This window comes from Panthera onca, chromosome C1 (genome assembly GCF_046562875.1).
Source record: "Panthera onca isolate mPanOnc1 chromosome C1, mPanOnc1 haplotype 2, whole genome shotgun sequence".
NCBI lineage: Eukaryota > Metazoa > Chordata > Mammalia > Carnivora > Felidae > Panthera > Panthera onca.
In genome coordinates, this window is record NC_138346.1 from 62,887,288 (window position 1) to 62,907,959 (window position 20,672).

A 20,672-nucleotide genomic window follows, 5' to 3' on the forward strand; every position below is an offset into this window, starting at 1 on the left:
ATATATTTTACCTAGACAAAAGATCTAGAGGCAAAAATCAAACAGTGTGATAACACACTAAGTAGATACAAGTACAGTATAGGGAAACTCTCATACATTACTGCCAACATAATTGGTACAACTTCAATGAAGGGTAGTTTGGTAACAACCATCATAACTATAAGTGCGTGTAAGGGCTGCCACAGCAAATCACTTCAAAGAATTTATTCTACAAATACAATAAAAAAAAACATGCAAAATTACTTGCATATACTATTATTCATTGTTGTATCATTTACAAAGAGCAAAGGACTAGAAATAACCCAAATATTTATTAATGGAGGACTGATTAAATAAATCCTGGTACCTCATACAATGAAATATTCTGAATCTGTAAAACAAAATGAGGAAGATATTCATATATTGAATATGAAGTGATCTCTAAGGACCCTAAATAGCCAAAGCCCATCTTGAAAAGGAAAAGCAAAGCTGGAGGCATCACACTTCTGGACTTCAAGTTATATTACAAAGCTATAGTCACCAAAACAGTATGGTACTGGCACAAAAACAGACACAGAAATCAATGGAACAGAATAGAAAACCCAGAAATAAACCCACAACTATATGGTCATCTAATCTTCAACAAAGCAGGAAAGAATAACAAATGGAAAAAAAGTCTCCTCAACCAGTGGTGTTGGGAAAATTGGACAGCAACATGCAGAAAAATGAAACTGGATCACTTTCTTATACCATACACAAAAATAAATACAATGGATGAAAGATCTAAATGTGTGACAGGAAACCATCAAAATCCTACAGGAGAACACAGGCAGTAACCTCTTAGGCATCAGGTGTAGCAACTTCTAACTAGACACGTTTCCAGAGGCAAGGGAAACAAAAGCAAACATGAACTACTGAGACTTCATCAAGACAAAACACCTTCTGCACAGTGAAGGAAATAATCAACAAAACTAAAAAGTAATCTATGGAATGGGAGAAGATATTTACAAACAACATTATCTGATAAAGGGTTAGTATCCAAAATCTATAAAGAACTTATCAAACTCAACAGCCAAAAAACAAATAATCCAGTTAAGAAATGGGCAGAAGACATGGATAGACACTTTTTCAAAGAAGGCATACAGATAGTTAACAGACATATGAAACATCACTCATCATCAGAGAAATACAAATCAAAACCACAGTGAGATACCACCTCACACCTGTCAGAATGGCTTAAACTAACAACACAGGAAACAACAGATATTAGCAACGATGCGGAAAAAGGGGAGCCCCCTTACACTGTTGGTGGGAATGCAAACTGGTGCAGCCACTCTGGAAAACAGTATGGAGGCTCCTCAGAAAGTTAAAAATAGAACTACCCTATGACCCAGCAATTGCACTACTAGGTATTTACCCCAAAGGATACAAAAATGCTGACTTGAAGGGGCACATGCACCCCCAATGTTTAGAGCAGCATTATCAACAACAGCCAAATTATAAAAGCAGCTCAAGTGCCCAGTGATGGATGAATGGATAAAGATGTGGTATATATGTACAATGAAGTATTACTCAGCCATCAAAACGAATGAAACCTTGCCATTTGCAATGACATCTATGGAGCTAGAATGTATTATGCTAAGCGAAATAAGTTAAGCGGAGTAAGACAAATACCATATGCCATATGATTTCATTCACATGTGGATTTTAAGAAACAAACGAGCAAAGGGGAAAAAAACTGTCTGAGAGAACAAATTGATGGTTATCAGAGGGGAAGTGGGTGGGGAGATGGGTCAAATACGCGGTGGGGATTAAGGAGTGCACTTTCCGTGATGAACACCAGGTGTTGTATGATAGCGCTTAAATCACTGTATTGTACATCTGAAACTAGTTTTATACTGTATGGTAACTAACTGGAATTTAAATAAAAACTTTTTAAAAAAAGAAACTGTTTGTACTTTTGAATTTTGAAAACTATGAATACATTACCTGTTCAAAAAATATATATTTTTCTTTTCTGCAAACATAATTATTGCAGAGTATGTTTATAATATTTAAACACTAGGAAGTATGAAAAGATATCATCAAAAAACAAAACTTTCAACCATCTCTGTTCCCTTTCGATACAAATCTCAAACTCACAATCCCAACTCCTAGGTAAGAACTGACCATAATTTTTTTTTAAATGTTTTATTTATTTTTGAGACAGAGACAGAGCATGAGCAGGCGAGAGGCAGAGAGAGAGGGAGACACAGAATCTGAAGCAGGCTCCAGGCTCTGAGCTGTCAGCACAGAGCCCGATGTGGGGCTCAAACTCACAAACTGTGAGATCATGACCTGAGCCGAAGTCGGATGCTTAACCGACTGAGCCATCTAGGCGCCCTAGAACTGACTATAATTTTTTAATGTATTTTTCCAGAGTGTGTGTGTGTGTGTGTGTGTGTGTGTATAAACCACTATTTTTCCCCTACTGAATTTAATATAAGCATACCTTGCCTTTGTTTACTTAAAATATTTTTGAGATTTTTCCATATTAATACATAGAAAACTTTCTATTCTTTTCTTTAAAAAATTGTTTTTAATGTTTATTTATTTTTTGTGGGAGAGAGAGAGAGACAGAACATGAGTGCCAGAAGGGCAGAGAGAGAGAGGGAGACCAGGATCTCAAGCAGGCTCCAGGCTCTGAGCTGCCAGCACAGAGCCTAACATGGGGCTCAAACTCATGGACTGTGAGACCATGACCTGAGCCGAAGTCAGATGCTCAACCAACTGAGCCACCCAGGTGCCCTCTATTCTCTTCTGAAGAGTATTCCATTGTATGAAAAAAACACAATTTATTTAACAAGCTTCTCATTGATGGATACTTCAGATGTTTTCAATTTTTTTTGGCTACTTCCATGTCTATTCAGCTATCAATAAATTGATCATCCTATTATTGTACTAAAAGAGACACCTATAGATGAAGTATTCACAACTGTATTGAGATTCAAAGAGAGTACAACATGCAATATTTTAACAGTTTTTATAGACTGAATACTAGAAGAAAACTCAGTGCTTCAAAAAAAGTTTTGTGTAGCAAGCAGTAGCACAGTTCAGACGGTAATAGTTCAGATTTGGCATGCAGACTGACTGTGTTCAAATCCTGGCTGCTTTAAATACTAGCTGTGAGTCTTGAGCAGATTATTCAGCTCTGGGCCTGTTTACTTGTCTGTAAAGTGAGGACTATAACAGCCATCTCAGAATTGTTGTGGAACTTAAATGAATTCAAACGCAAAGCACTTAACAGTGCTTAGCATGTAGTCAGTATACAATAAATGCTAGCTATCAATATAAATATTCATGGCAAAACTATTGTTTGACAGAAGAGAGAAAAAAGAATTAAAGGAGATATATTAGAGCACTGATTTTCAAATGTTGGGATGGTGGTGATAATCAAGGTCCCCTAGAAGAGTCTGATAACCATTTTTTTCTAAGAAAAATACACATACACAAACATTTTACAGGTAATGCTATGGAATTCAAAAATTACCTGAAGTCCCTCTGTAAGAATTCCGGAGTTAGGGGATAAATAAGACAGGCTGCATTTAAGTAGGAGAAAATATAGGAGAACCATATAGTTTACTATAATTAGCCCGCTACTACCATAGTAGTAGAAATAGTGTTAGGTTAAGACATTTAACCAAATTAGGAAGTCTAAAGATTACTGTGGAGAGCAGAATGTTGTGCTGGAATACGTACTAGGTACCATTCTTGATGAATTCCCACGCTTACCAAAATGTTAAAAAAATTTTTTAAATGTCTTGTGAAACTCAAGAGTCTACTGTCTATTACAAATAATCATAGAATTTATTAGCAAGGTGGATAAATGTAGATGATTAATGTTCAAAAATCCAGTTGGATTTCTACATCTTAGCAACATACTAGAAAATATAATTTTAAATAATTCCATTTATAATAATAATAAAAAAGAAACAAAAAGAAATGCACAGGAAACTTTAAAAGAAGTCTCTTAGGATAGGGTACAAAAAAGGATGCTGCCTCCTTTCTTGATAAAAACCCTCAAGAAAGTAGGGATAGAAGGAGCATACCTCAAGATCATAAAAGTCATATATGAATGAACCAACACTAATATCATCCTCAGTGGGGAAAAACTAAGAGCTTTCCCCCTAAGGTCAGGGACAAGACAGGGATGTCCACTCTCACCACTGTTATTCAACATAGTATTGGAAGTCTTAGCCTCTGCAATCAGACAACACAAAGAAATAAAAGGCATCCAAATCAGCCAGAAGGAGGTCAAACTTTCACTCTTCGCAGATGACATGATACTCTATATAGAAAACCCAGAAGATTCCACCAAAAAATTGCTACCATTGATTCATGAATTCAGCAAAGTTGCAGGATATAAAATCAATGCACAGAAATCGGTTGCATTCCTATACATCAACAATGAAGCGACAGAAAGAGAAATCAAGGAATCGATCCCATTTACAGTTGCACCAAAAACCATAAAACACCTAGGAATAAATCTAACCAAAGAGGTGAAAAATCTATACACTGAAAACTACAGAAAGCTTATGAAAGAAACTGAAGAAGACACAAAAAAATGAAAAAAGATTCCATGCTCCTGGATAGGAAGAACAAATATCGTTAAAATGTTGATACTACCCAAAACAATCTACATATTCAATGCAATCCCTGTCAAAATAACACCAGCATTCTTCACAGAGCTAGAACAAATAATCCTAAACTTTGTATAGAACCAGAAAAGACCCCCGAATAGCCAAAGCGATCTTGAAAAAGAAAACCAAAGCAGGAGGCATCACACAATCCCGGACTTCAAGCTATACTACAAAGCTGTAATCATCAAGACAGTATGGTCCTGGCACAAGAACAGACACTCAGATCAATGGAACAGAATAGAGAACCCAGAAATGGACCCACAAACATATGGCCAACTACTCTTTGACAAAGCAGGAAAGAATATCCAATGGAATAAAGACAGTCTCTTCAGCAAGTGGTGCTGGGAAAACTGGACAGTGACATGCAGAAGAATGAACCTGGACCACTTTCTTACACCACACACAAAAATAAACTCAAAATGGGTGAAAGGCACAAATGTAAGACAGGAAGCCATCAAAATCCTCCAGGAGAAAGCAGGCAAAAACCTCTTTGTCCTTGGCCGCAGCAACTTCTTACTCAACACATCTCCAGAGGCAAGGGAAAGAAAAGCAAAAATGAAATACTGGGACCTCATCAAAATAAAAAGTTTCTGCACAGTGAAGGAAACAATCAGCAAAACTAAAAGGCAACCAACAGAATGGGAGAAGATATTTGCAAATGACACAGATAAAGGGTTAGTATCCAAAATCTATAAAGAACTTATCAAACTCAACACCCAAAAAACAAATAATCCAGGGAAGAAATGGGCAAAAGACATGAATAGACACTTCTCCAAAGAAGACATCCAGATGGCCAACTGACACATGAAAAAATGCTCAACATCACTCATCATCAGGGAAATACAAATCAAAACCACAATGAGATACCACCTCACACCTGTCAGAATGGCTAACATTAACAACTCAGGCAACAACAGATGTTGGCGAGGATGCGAAGAGGATCTCTTTTGCATTGTTGGTGAGAATGCAAGCTGATACAGCCACTCTGGACAAGAGTATGGAGGTTCCTCAAAAAACTAAAAACAGAACTACCCTATGACCAAGCAATTGCACTACTAGGCATTTATCCAAGGGATACATATGCACTGTTTCGAAGGGACACATGCACCCCCATGTTTATAGCAGCACTCTCAACAATAGCCAAAGTATGGAAAGAGCCCAAATGTCCATCGATGGATGAATGGATAAAGAAGATGTGGTATGTATATACAATGGAGTATTATTCGGCAATCAAAAAGAATGAAATCTTGCCATTTGAAACTACGTGGATGAAATGGAGGGTATTATGCTAAATGAAATTAGTCAGAGAAAGACAAAAATCATAGGACTTCACTCATATGAGGACTTTAAGAGACAAAACAGATGAACATAAGGGAAGGGAAACAAAAATAATATAAAAACAGGAAGGGGGACAAAACAGAAGAGACTCATAAATATGGAGAACAAACTGAGGGTTACTGGAGGGGTTGTGGGAAGGGGCATGGGCTAAATGGGTAAGGGGCACTAAGGAATCTACTCCTGAAATCATTGTTGCACTATTTGCTAATTTGGATGTAAATTAAAAAAAAAAATGACTTAAAAAAAAAAAGGATGCTGCCTGTTACATCCACTGTTCAAAATACTCACTAGACATGTATTAAGACAATAATAGAAAAATAAATATTTGAAGGAAAGAGACAACATTCTCATTATTTTCAGATGATATGATAATTACATAAAGCACCTAAAAGAATCAACAGGCAAACTATTCGAATTAGTAAGAGTTCAGCAAGTGACCAGTTACAAGAACACACCAAAATTAATAGTATTATTCTATATCAGCAAGAAGTAATCAGTGTCACAGAAATAACACATCATTTAGAAAGAAACTAAAACCATAAAGCCTTTTGGGTTCACTTTATGAAGAATGTTCCAGACTTTAAGATGACAATTTTAGGAGTGCCTGGGTAGCTCAGTTGGTTGAGCATCTGACTTCAGCTCAAGTCATGATCTTGCAGTTTATGAGTTCAAGCCTCACATCAGGCTCACTCCTTTCAGCACGGAGCCTGCTTCGGATCCTCTGTCCCCCTCTCTCTGCCCCTCCCCCACTTGTGCTCTCTCGCCTCTCTCTCTCAGAAATAAAGTAAACATAAAAAAGATGACAATTTAAAAATTCTATGAAAATTAAAAGAAGCCCTGAATGGACATATAAACTATGTTCAATGTCTTAAAACTACATGTTCAAAGCAATTCTCATCTAACATCTTGTAGGCTATTGGAAGAAAATTGACAAATTGATTATAAAAGTATTTGTGAGAATAAATATATCGCTAACCAAAAAAATTAAATGAAAGTGACACAAAGAAAAAAATGTGAAATCTACAAAAGTTAGATTACACAGATGACAGAAATCTAAACAAAAAGAGAACTTCTACCTAAAGTTGTAATCTAACTTCAGTTGAATATATCCATATCCAAACAACCCCTCAACTTGAATATATGCAAAATTCTTTCACTCAGGTCCCAGAGATTTGTTCCATACTTCCTCCTTCTATTAACTATACCAGAAAGGTTCAAGTCTCAGAGGCCCAAAACCCAAGTACAGTGTGACTCTCTCTTCTCCCTTGACTCCCACATGTTCAACTAGCTGTCAAATCCTGACTACTCCACCTCTGTAATCTTTAATTGCTCCCTATCCTCTTCTATTTCTATTATGTCCTTCCCCAACTAGCTTTTCTGTTCCCAGGCACCCCATTCCTCACAGTCTCAAATCTGTCTAATATTAGAATGAAATTTCATCCTGAAATAAAATTTGAATCATGTCACATTTTTGTCCCAAATCTTTCAATGGTCCAAATTTCTTCATGTGAAATTCAAGATTCACTACAACTTCCCCTTAATGTGTTTCTAACACTAAGTAGCACTGCTCCTTTCAGGCCTCCTAATTGATGCATTCCTTCCCTGTTCTAAGCATGTGCCTGGTGCTCTACTATAGGCATCACTGTACACCCAACCCCCAACCAACTTTCAATGCCCAGTTCAAGAGCTTCTGCTTCCAGATAATGTCCAACTTATGGGAGAAAAATAACTTCCAATAAAAACAAATGATAAAATAAACCATAAGGTAATAAGCATACAAAGAGCCATGGCCTATGGCCTTTAAATGTGAAGAAAGAAAAATTAATGAAGTAGCATATTTTTAAAAAATTAATATCCCGCATGCTTGAAGATGCTCAGACAGTAGTTCCCCCTTATCCCAGTTTTGTTTTCTGTGGTTTCAGTTACTGGTGGTCAACTGTGGTTCAGAAACAGATGATCCGTCTTCTGATATATAGTTAGAAGGTCAATAGTAACTTAACACTACATCACAATGCCTACACATCATTCACCTAACTTCGTCTCATCCTGTTGGTATTTTGTCATCTCACATTATCACAAGAAGGGTGAATACAGTTATTTTAAGAGAGAGACAGCATTCACATAACTTTTATTATAGTATACTCTTATAATTGTTTCATTATTAGTTGTTAATCTCTTACTATGCCTAATTTATAAATTAAACTTTATCATAGATATTTATGTACAGAGAAAAAATACATAATATATATAGGGTTCAGCACTATCCCCAGTTTCAGGCATACACTAGGAGCCTTACAACATATTCCCCATGGATAAGGCACAACTACTGTATGGCAGAAGAAAACACTTTTAAGTTGAAATTTAAAAATAAAACACCTATGAAAGAAAATCTAATGGATGAACAGTTTTAATTTATTCAGTGTCCATAAATTCTGAATGTTTCAAAGACAAATGTATAGAGTTTATCTTGAATCATTTGAAAAAACCAAACAATCCAAACTATTTAATGCAATGGTCAATTACTTAAGAGAGAAAGAACAATCAACTGCTTAATTCTGATATACTACAAGTTTCAAAGCCCATATATATGATAAATGTCTTAATTCCCATGGAATTAATATCAAATTCCCTGGAAACAGATGGGAGATAATGTCAGGATTATAACCCTATAAACATAGTGGTTCCCCATTCTGTCACTTTCTTGCCTACTCACATCAACCCACAGTTTTATGAAATAGGCTAAACCACTAATATATCCAAATTTTTAACTTAACTGGCTACAAACTGAGCATTTTCCTGTCCTAAAGTTATATAAATGCCATCATGTCTTCAGACAACGAGCTTTCTGATCAACATAACTTTTAAAAGGATAGAAAGGCAGATGATGATCAGTGATTAATTTATCAATATGATAAAAATAATGCTAAATATATCAATATGAATACTATGATCCTATACAAGTATTGGGCATTTATTATCACTGATCTCATCTAAAAGTGCTCTAATATCAAATATTAGTAATACCATAAAAATGAGTGGATGCTAGCAAATACAAAAAAATAACATTAATAGTAAATGTTCTAAATATTTATTCCTTTTGAGTTAGACTAACATACACTTGCATGACAGTCCTGCATATAAATACTATCCCAAATTATACCTGGCAGCTAGGTAAATCTTCCCCAAAAAGGTGGTGCTGAAGAAGGCTGGTGATTCTGAGGAAAGGTAAGCAGAAGTCCTGTAAGTATTTTTCCATGGATTCAGGAGACAAAGCAACAGGGCTAACCTAAAGTCAAAAAAGAGAATTTAAACAATTCATTCTCTAATAGATACAGCTTAAAAATTATATTCATAATGGCAACAAAATCTAAATTTTTAACAAATAATCTCTACACCTAGAGCATACCATTGCACATTCCTGAGTTCCTTCTTCATGGTATAACTTTCCTTTAGACAGTTCACTTATCACAAAGCTCAGTAACACTTCATAAGACTTTTCTGCATCACATGCATTCTGGAAGAAATGAAAAATTAGTTCCATCAGTCACTGAAAATTACAAAAAAAATTACATTGGAAAGAACATTTCTTAATAAGTAGGGGTATAGTTATGACTACATTATTTTTCACACATGTAAACTTCAAGTCCTCCAAATCTATGTACAACAGCACACCTCTGGATTCGCAAGGAAACTGGGCATGGGATTAAAACTATTGCAATACTTCTTTAAAAGACAGACATGAATTATATAATGAATGAGTAAACAAACATATGTAAATCATATATTTTGACTCAGTCATTTCCACTCCTGGAAATTCTTCCTAGGCAAATAATCTAAAATAAAAAAAATAACTAAACCCCCAAGACATTCACTGTAATACTACAATACTGAAAAACTAGAAATGACCAACAAAAGTAAAGCAGTTACCTAAATTATTCCATATCAACTCAATAGAACATTTTATAAGCAGTGAATATGACATGACAAATTTGAGCTGAATGAAAAAATGTTTATAATATGATGTGAAAAAGGCCAAAAGCAGCATATATACATACACTCATTATAATGTAAAATCATACATGCATGAAATAACATGGACCACAAACTTTTTCTTTTACAATTTCTGTCAAATTCCTTGAATGGGATTTCTTTAAAAAAATTAATGTAAAAATAAAATAGGACAATGTTGTTGTTGTTGTTTTTTAAGTTTATTTATTTATTTTGAGAGAGAGTGCGAGCAGGGCAGGGGCAGAGGGAAAGGGAGAGAGAGAATCCCAAGCAGGCTCCACTGAGTGCAGAGACCTGTGGGGCTCAATCCCACAACCGTGACGTCATGATCTGAGCTGAAATCAAGAGTCAGACACTCAACCACCCAGGCTGAGCCATCCAGGCACCACATGACAATATGTTTAATAAAGAAAATCCAGATACATTAAATAACAGCTTATAAATTAATTAAGCTTAATGATGCTGTATTTTTATAAGAAAGGAAAAATAATGGCTATTTATAAATTCAAATTTATATCAATAAGTTTTTATACAAATGTTTCTCTTTATATTCACTGAGATACTGGAGGTTGTTTCAAGATACAATAAAGTATAGGGTCGCCTGGGTGGCTCAGTCGGTTAGGCGGCCGACTTTGGCTCTGGTCATGATCTTGCAGTCCGTGAGTTCGAGCCCCGCGTCGGGCTCTGTGCTGACAGCTCGGAGCCTGGAGCCTGTTTCAGATTCTGTGTCTCCCTCTCTCTGACCCTCCCCCGTTCATGCTCTGTCTCTCTCTGTCTCAAAAATAAATAAAAACGTTAAAAAAACATTTCTTAAAAAAGATACAATAAAGTATAAAATGGGCTACAGTAATAAGTTTGCTATGATGCCATTTATTCTACTCATTAACTATACTTTTTACATAGTAAAATATAAGATTTGAGTACACACTATGGGATATATACGTTTATCCTGACCATCTGATAATCACTAACAGTCCGATCTTTAGAATTTGTTATTTGACGATCCTTAGTCTTCCCCTGTGTTATTATGCTCTCCTCATCTAGACAGTAAACTCCAAAATGTCAGGAACTATGCTTTGTACTTTATATATATCCATTTGCAGAACAAAAATTTGAGCAATAAACACCTGCTGCCTACTTAATAGAATTTCTTTTGGTACTGTTGGAATTTTTGACCTTGGAACTTGCCTAGATGTATCTCTTTTGGTAATAAGTTCTTTGCATTATCTTTAAGTTACTCCTCTGCTTCTTTTTCATATCATTCAGCCATGTAGTGTTATCATGTCCTGATTCTAAACTACAAAAACAGTTCTGATTCTACAACCGCACTCTTTAAATCATGTGACCTACCCCCAATGGGGGTTTAAATGGGTGATGGGTATTAAGGAGGGCACTTGTGATGAGCACTGGGTATTATATGTAAGTGATGAATCACTAAATCCTGAAGCCAATATTATCCTATATGTTAATTAACTAGAATTTAAATAAAAACTTGAAAAAAACACAAAAATTAATTTAATCAGAGTAGTTTTTAAACAGAGTTCACTTAAACTCAAAATGTAGAAGACTCAAAAGAAAATATTACCATGATTTTGCACATATTAAAGTTTCTGGAAATATACAATTCAGCCTAAAATCTTCCTAAATTCAATATATTCTTCAGTAAAAGATACACAGAATACATAGCAACAGAAGAGTATTTCAAGTCAAAATACTTTCTAACTTATGGAAAAAAATACCCTCCAATAATAAGAAATGATGTTCAGATCATCCAGGTGAGTTACTGAGTGATAATCAGCTTTTAAGTCATTATTATCAAATATATTTTAAGAACTTTTTTTTATACATGGCAAGTACTATATCAGATCAGAAAGTTAAATATAATATACTATTCACTCTTTTGGATTGAGAATTCTTCTGATCAGATTATTAGACAAGAAAATAGTTTTATTTCATACATATGTCTTAAGAAAGCATATTTTTATATACGTAATATATGAATTTACAAATAGGCTTGTAAAGCTTAAGAAGAGGACTTAGGAGACCATGGATGAAAGACCTAGAATCAGATCAAAAGAATCCAATGGGAAAGGTGGCAAAGGTATGCAGTTAATTAAAGAGAAAGATCAAGAGTTGAGAGATCCAACAGTTATGTGTTGGGCAGATGCTTTGTTTAAATTACAGTAGTTCTTCAAATTTTGGGGATGACAGACACTATGGATATATGCTGGATGCTATCATCCTACTCCCCAGCAAAACACCACAACACAACACAACACAACAGGACCTCAGATTATGAAATCCTGTTGTAAAGAGTCTTTTAAGAGAAATTTTAGTAACCAAAAGAACACAATTTATACTAACTATAATAATGATTATTCCAGCACAACTAAACCTTATTATCAAATTAACTCTAATATCCCTTTAAAAATACATACATAGTACCTATATTTTTATTGCCCTAGGCCAGATTACAGCTGGCAAAAATCTGTTTTCATTGGAATTATCAATACCTGAGGATAAGAAAATAGAGGGATAGAATGAATACATGAGACTCAATGAAGAAAGGAAATAAGTAAAGAAGTGGGGGTGAGAGAAGGAAGAAGGAAAGGAAGAAGGAAATGAATGAATGATGCAGAATAGTTGAAAATCACAATGATGTATTTCATTCCTTGTAATATTGTTTCTATTATTTACCAGCTGCTGTGTACCTAAATATTTAGATCTATTACAGAAAAAGCTAGTGACATGTGGCAAACTAACCAAGAGAACATCATATTGTTTTTATTTGCTAAAAGCAATTTATATGGCTATAAACTTCTAAATTTATGTTCTGATAAGAATATGCCTTACATTAAATGTTTCATTAACTGTTCTTTTACATAGCTAACAATTATTAAATTGAGAAAGAAAATTGATAGAACAGTTACCTAAGTTAGTTCTATCATAGATTTACAATTGCCTGATTTTCTGTCATTAGGTCTCATTTTAGTAAACAATCAGATGAATAGATTTAGACCCAAATTATATCAGAAAATGTTTCAAATGTGTACTGTTTCATGATTAGACAGCTTACTAAAGAAAACATATGTAAACAATGAAACAGCACAGAAACTTAATATACCTTATTTGAATACTAACAACCCAAATATCAGATTACAGTGCAGAGAAATTTTAAGAATATTAAAAAAAAAAAAAAAAAAAGAAAATTGCAGAAGGCAAAATTATCCAAGAACAAACTAGGAACAAGGAGGAAAAATCACTAAGGGAAAAGATATATCCATTTTGAGAATTTAGAATAAGAGAATTTTAGAAATAAAGGAGCTCTTATAAATCATATAGTCCAAATCTCTCAATTACCTTTGAGAAAACTAAAATTCGGGAAGTTTATGTCTTGACCAAAAAAATAATAGCTCTATTTAGTGGCAGGAGCTCAGCCTAGTATTCAGGTTCAGTGTCCAACCAATATCCCTAATTAAGACATTATGAGCTTGGTGGTGATACTATATTAATTTTTTTTTTTTTTTTTTTTTTTTACACCAAATCATGGTTTGGGAGTAAACTAGTGATAAAAGTAAAGATTACATTGAATACATTTCATGTATTTATCATGGATTTTCTTTCCTTTGACATAAGTAGATGTGATTTTTTTTTAATGTTTATTTTGAGAGAGGGAGAAAGAGCACAAGTGGGGGAGAGGCAGAGAGAGAGAGAGAGAGAGAGAGAGAGAGAGAGAGAGAGAATCCCAAGCAGGCTCCAGGCTGTCAGTGCAGAGCCCAATGTGGGGCTGGAACTCACGAACTGTGAGATCATGATCTGAGCCAAAATTGAGAGCTGGACACTTACCCAACCTATTGAGCCACCCAGGCGCCCCATGATTTAAGTAGATAATTGGAACCTTTCAAAGAGGTTTGAACCTATTGAAGAGTCTATAAACCAATCAAGAGGTTCAGTTAACACTACACTTACTATTTTCTCCTACCAACTTCCCCAAATACACCCTGAAGTAGTTTTCTTATTTTACCTACCTCTAAGCCAAACCACTCAGTCAGTTCTTCGGTTCTATAGTATCACATTTGTTCTCAAGTCACTGAAAACACTTACATTTAACTAAACTTGGACAATTTTTCAAAATTGTTTATGTAATTTTAACTTGAGAACTTTAAATTTGTAAGAACTTACACATTTTTTTAAGATAGAAAAATTAGTATTTAAAGAAGCATAATTAAGAAAAGGTTAAGATTTTTAAATTTATAGGTGACACATCAAAAGCCATCTTTGGACTGACTGCAAATAGGAGCAAGGAGAAGAAAAGATGACAAATAAGTAAAATAGGTAAGTCTGCAGACATTTTATTACTTACTCACTGTGTTGGTACAATTTTCATAACTTCTCTAAGTTTAAGGCTTACAAGCAAAAGCAAAACAAAACTGCCCAAATAAGAAGAGGAAAAGGCCAAGGTTTAGAGATAGATGAAGATGACTTCACCATCCAAGGAAACATTTTTAACTTTGTTTAACCTGAAGGTGCTCCATTTCCAGTGGAAATACTATTAATAACTCATTTTGCCTTTCAAACATCTAATCTCATTCATTCATATCTCCAACTTAAATGAGTTCACCAAACTATAAATGACAAATTCAGACAAGACACCAACCTTTTTGAGAGCTCCCGTGTGTTTCCAGGCTAACCTATCTTCCTCATTGCATTTAACTGAAAGTGCCACAAGAGCTTGTGTGTATAGTAGGGTGAAAAGCACCTTCACAATGCAGGTGAAGTGGTCTAGAAGAGAAAGAGAGGATCATTATTTCTTTGGAATCTAGACATTTTGTACTCAAGATCATTTCACAAATACATCTTTCCTTGAACATGTAATTGGTTTTTGTTCAACACTTCACCTAATAAAATGAAATTATAAGGTGATATTATATTTGCTACCCACCTGATCTGAAATTATGAAAACAAAATTCCTTTATTCATCCACAGAATATGTAAATGAGAGGCATTTAGCGCAGCGTAAAGTGTGCTCTGTTTTAGACGAACAGAGTGCTAATGCCACTCAAGCTGTGTAATGTTGGCAAATCCCCTTCCTGATCATTATGTACTTAACAATGATGTCTGAGAACAGTGTTAAACCAACACTTCATCCACTTCTAATATTATATAAACCTTATAAGGAATATCATATCATATCATATTATATATAATACAAAACTTCTAAAGTTAAAAAAAAAAAAGAAAAGAAATCCCAGTATTTTAGCCACTCTAATTGAGTTCTAAAACTCAATTTACAACTATAACAATGCAAAAACAATATTAACAATACATAAAATGCCTGGTAGCTTCTGGCACATATTAGGTACTTAATAAATGGTAGCTTAAAAATTACAAGTAATAGGGGCGCCTGGGTGGCGCAGTCGGTTAAGCCTCCGACTTCAGCCAGGTCACGATCTCGCGGTCCGTGAGTTCGAGCCCCGCGTCAGGCTCTGGGCTGATGGCTCGGAGCCTGGAGCCTGTTTCCGATTCTGTGTCTCCCTCTCTCTCTGCCCCTCCCCCGTTCATGCTCTGTCTCTCTCTGTCCCAAAAATAAATAAAAAACGTTGAAAAAAAAAAAATTACAAGTAATATTTACATACAGCTAATAACTTAGAAAATTTCCTCGAATGTCTCATTCAATCCTCGTAAGTCTCAGTTGGACATCTGAGTTTCAAAATGATGTGCCGCTGATAACAAAGCTAATAAACATCCAGGTCTGAACTTGAATCCATATAGATGATTTTACTGCAGATTCAGTATTCCTTCTATTATATTATGCGGTTCCCCTAATAAATGGATACTACCATTTAGTCAGTTGCTGGGGTCAGAAACTTGTAGATATCCTTGATACTTTCCTATTTCATTCTCCCCACATGAAAAAAAATCACCAAGTCCTGTCAATTCTACTTTAAAAATATCTCGAGTCAATTCTAAAATCCTAGACCAGGCTTCCATCCTTTCTTGCCTATGCCCAAAATTCCAGCCCTAAGTAGTTGTGTTCAGGGTGCCCCAAGACCACTTCCAGGCTTGATGATTCACAGGAAGGCTCACAAGACTCAATATACAGTCCTATGATTCATTATAGCAAGAGCTATAAAGTAAAATCAGCAAAGACAAAAGGCACATTGGGTGTAGTCCAGATGAAATCCAGAGTTCTTTACCAGTATTCTAGCACAGGGCATGCTTAACTCCTCCAGCAATAAGTTATAACAGACTGTGAGATACAGACACCAGGAGAGCCTGTTAAGAAATTGAGTGCCCAAGGTTTTTACTGGGGGAAGTTCACACAGGCACCCTTTGCCTAGCACAAACTAGGTTTTTAGACTCCCAGGAGGAAAGCAGGTGTGTTTGGCATAAACCACTGTTTGTACAGTTTAGGCATAGTGACCCACTCCCATCAGTTCTGTGGACGGTGGGGGTGGTAGAGACCCTTCCAAAATCAAAGTTCCCAGATGCCAGTTAAGTGCCAACCTTGTAAGCAGGCCTTTCAAAAGTTAACAGGTCTTCTATGTTAAGTCTTTCTTGCACAGTGGTTTATGTGCATCACCTCTTAGTCCCCTGCAATCTTTTTTATTTTTATTTTTTACAGCCAGACTCATCTTTTTAATTTTTTTTAAATTTATGTATTTTGAGAGAGAGAGAGACAGAGAGACCGAGCAGGGGAGGGTCAGAGAGAGAGGGAGAGGGCAGGCTCTGCTCTGTCAGCACATAGCCCGACACTGGGCCTGATCCTACAAACCAGAAGATCATGATCTGAGTTGAAAACAAGAGTTGGACACTCAAGTGACTGAGACACCCAGGCACCCAAACTGATCTTTTTAAAAGAAATATCTAGCATCCTTCTACTGAGTCTCTGTACAAGCTGAAACACTCTTTCCTTCCTCAAAGCCTGGCTAACTCTTAGGTGACACCTTAAAGTCACTTCCTAAGGAAAATCTTTCCTGATTTTAAAATGAGTACGTGTGAGTGCATACACGTGCGAGCCTTGTCTCTTACTCATGTTGATGACTCGGGGTGGGAACTTATAGCTGAGCCAGCTGTGGGATTTTTCTAACTGGAGGTAAATGGAAGGTATAAAAATGTGAGTCTAGAGTGTCACAGGTCATGTTCCTAGTCTATGGCAGACTGTCTAAAGTAACACTGAATAAAGCAGATCCATTAAGACAAGAAACCTAAGATGCCAGCATCCAAAGTTCTGGTTCTGGTCATTCCTGAGACTACCCTTAACTCCTACAGTTTGGTTATGTGAGTACATTAGTGCTCTTCCTTTGTGCTTATAGACTAGCTCTAAATGGATTTCTAAATGTCCTAACACCTAGGTGCTGAACATATGCCAGGATAAAGACAATAAGAACTTACAATCTAGAGAGAGAGAGAGGAAGAGAGAAACAGAGGGCTACATGTATACACATGGTATACTGGGAGAAAATAAGAGGAGGAACTAACCTAATTCAAGGGCAAGGCATAGAAAAAAAAAATAATAAAGCTTTCTATTTCAGTGAGGAAAGTTAAGTCTTGAATGATGAAGAGAAATAAGCCATAATAAAGAAGGCAAGGGGGAAGGGAAAGGTAAAGAAAGGGGGATTCCAGATAGATGAAGCCATGTTTTGAGGGCACAGAAAAAGCCTAAGGTTTACAAGAACTGTAAACTGTCCAGTGTAACTAGAATACAAGTAGTGATTTTTGATAGATGAGGCTAGGAAAGCAATCTTTATTGCTGAAGATGGAAGGTTATGAACTACAGGCTATCTGTGGTCTACAGAGAGGTTTGGTTTGCCTCTATCCTATTTAGTTTTTAGTTACTGACATTTAAAAATAGGATATTTCTTATACAAGTCAAGAATTCCCCTTACTCTTAAAAAAACAGGAAGATTTGACAACACTGGGGCCACATTTTTACATGCCAACAATGATTTGGAACTGAGTAGTAACTGTCCTCTTTGGCCAAGCATTCATTCTCTAGCTTATCAGTCTCCTACTCCCAATTACATCAAACCAAAGACTATTTCACAAGTAGTCAGTATATAACATTATTGTTAAGAATGAATTTAGGCTATGAAGCCAAATTGTCTAGATTTAAATTCTGACTCTTCAGATCTCAAGCAGGTTAGTAATATACACTTGCTTTATTTCCTATTCTATTTAATGGAGACAATAATCTCATCTACCTTAAAGAGATTAAGTGAAATAAGGTTTATACCTAAATGCTTAAAACAGTGATCAGCAATGGCAATCAGTAAATATCTGGTTTATTTATTCATTTTTTTATTTTTAGAGAGAGAGTACGAGCTGGGAGAGGGGCAGAGGGAGAGAGGGAGACATCTTAAGCAGGTTCCACACTCAGTGCGGAACCCAATGCAGGGCTGGATCCCAGTTCCCTGCGATCATGACCTAAGCCAAAATCAAGAGTCGGATGCTCAACCAACTGAGCTACCCAGCTGCCCCAATATATTAGTATTTGTTACTTGTTTGATATCTACAGGCATACAGACTGGGTAATAAGCCACTGAAACACTTTAAGCATGAGAATGATAATATCAGATTTGCATTTTAAAACGTTCACTGCTGCTTCTTTAGAAGAAAGGGATTGAAACAAGCCAAGACTAGAGGCAAGACAACCTATTAACAGACAGCAAAAGTACCATACCTGAGAAATTTGATGACCTGAACTACAGAAGAATGATGATGATGGAGAGAATGAGTTAAATTAGAGAAGTATTTAGATGACAAAAATGATAGGACTTGGTAGCCTTTTGGAGGTAGAGAATGATGGTGTCTTTCATTGTATAACAAAGAGTAGACAGTAGCAGCACTGACTAAAATGGAACGACTGAAATAGAGGAAAAGAGTAAGTCTTGATGAGTAGAAAATGAGTTAAGGAATTCACCAAGGAATTGTCGACTGCAGCTAGAGATTTGGGAATCATCAGAGAACAGGTGAACTGACACTATGGGAAAGAAGACAAAATTCAGAAAGGGATAGGAACTAAGAGACAACTCCAAAAATGGTGAAAAGAGGAGGTGAATAAAAAGGAGCCATGAAAACGAGTGAAAAAGAGATAGGAAGAGAACCAGAAGAGGATGGTATCATCAAAGTCAAGGAAAGACTATTTCATGACTTAATTGAATGTTTCAATAGAATGATGAAAATTAATAGAATTTGTCTACTAATCACAACAAAATGAGGAAGTCATTTAATATTGCTCAGAAATATCACTCATATATGAGTACTCCCATCGTAAACTACACAGATTTTTTGTTTGTTTAAAAAGAAGTAGGAGGCCTTGGTGGTTCAGTTGCTTAAGTGTCCAACTCTTAATTTCAATTCAGGTTATGATCTCACAGTTCATGAGATGGAGCCCTGCATCAGGGCTGTCAGCACAGAGCCTGTTTGGGATTCTCTCTCTCCCTCTCACTGCCCTTCCCCTGTGTGTGCATGTGCCCGCACTCTCTCTCTCTCAAAATAAACACTCAAAAAAAAAAAAAAAAAAAAGTCATATATTTTAAGGAAATAAGAGCCAGTATAAGAGTAATCATAGCTTTTCCTTGTAGCAATGTACTAATTCCTAGTTGTAGTCATTTTATCTGCCTTGGTGATCATCATTTTTCAAGTATTTCAAATGGCAGTTTAAGCTTAAGCTTTTGCTTAAGTTCTCACATTCACTAACATATGTAACAAATATTTACTAAATGATTGCCACGTGAAGTCAATGTTTCTCAGGGACTTGGAAGAAAACAAGGAATCACTCATATAACATGTACATTAGGTTCCCAGGTTGTTATCTTCTAAGGCTGCAACAGAGAACAAAGCCCTTCAAACCAATTATCAACATTTTAAAAGGAGAGGGAAACTGGATATCTACTCTCAGTCAATGTGCTTTTAAAACAACCAAAACCAGGGCGCCTGGGTGGCTTGGTCGGTTAAGCGTCCGACTTCAGCTCAGGTCACGATCTTGTGGTCCGTGAGTTCGAGCCCCGCGTCGGGCTCTGTGCCGACAGCTCAGAGCCTGGAGCCTGTTTCAGATTCTGTGTCTCCCTCTCTCTGTGACCCTCCCCCGTTCATGCTCTGTCTCTCTCTGTCTCAAAAATAAATAAACGTTAAAAAAAAAAAAAATTTTAAAACAACCAAAACCAAAAGCCCACCATCAAACCACCTGAATGTGAACAAAGGAAGACCAATACTTAACTTGAAATGCATTTAGAAGCAAACAGACCATGAACAATGGCACAGATTTTTTTAAAATTTTTTTCTTAGTGTTTTTAATTATTTTTGAGACAGAGAGAGACAGAACATGAGCAGAGAAGGGGCAGAGAGGGAGACACAGAATCTGAAGCAAGCTCCAGGCTCTGAGCTGTCAGCACAGAGCCTGACACGGGGCTCGAACTCACAGACTGTGAGACCATGACCTGAGCTGAAGTCGGACACTAAACCGACTGAGCCACCCGGGCGCCCCATGATGGCACAGATTTTAAGTATTATAGAGCTACTACATGACAGGAAACAAGGGTGGGGGATCATGGTGCTGGGAAGGCTGCTTAATAATTAAAAAAACTGATTTCATGAGATACAGAGTTTGGTATCATAGAAATGTTAGCCTATAGCTCTTTAAAAAGTGAATTTTTCCTTAGAATC

The 20,672-nt window shown here is 36.0% G+C and overlaps 1 protein-coding gene across 1 annotated transcript in view; it reads right to left on the reverse strand.

Moving 5' to 3' along the window:
• The window catches only part of UBR3 (ubiquitin protein ligase E3 component n-recognin 3), a 237,715-nt gene that overhangs the window by 14,741 nt on the left and 202,302 nt on the right, over positions 1 to 20,672 (reverse strand). Inside the window, exons 33-35 of the mRNA XM_081796370.1 lie at positions 14,662 to 14,786; positions 9,403 to 9,510; positions 9,157 to 9,282 (exon numbers count right to left, since the gene is read on the reverse strand). Coding sequence (XP_081652496.1) covers positions 9,157 to 9,282; positions 9,403 to 9,510; positions 14,662 to 14,786 — 359 coding nt within the window. The remainder of the gene's footprint in view (positions 1 to 9,156; positions 9,283 to 9,402; positions 9,511 to 14,661; positions 14,787 to 20,672) is intronic.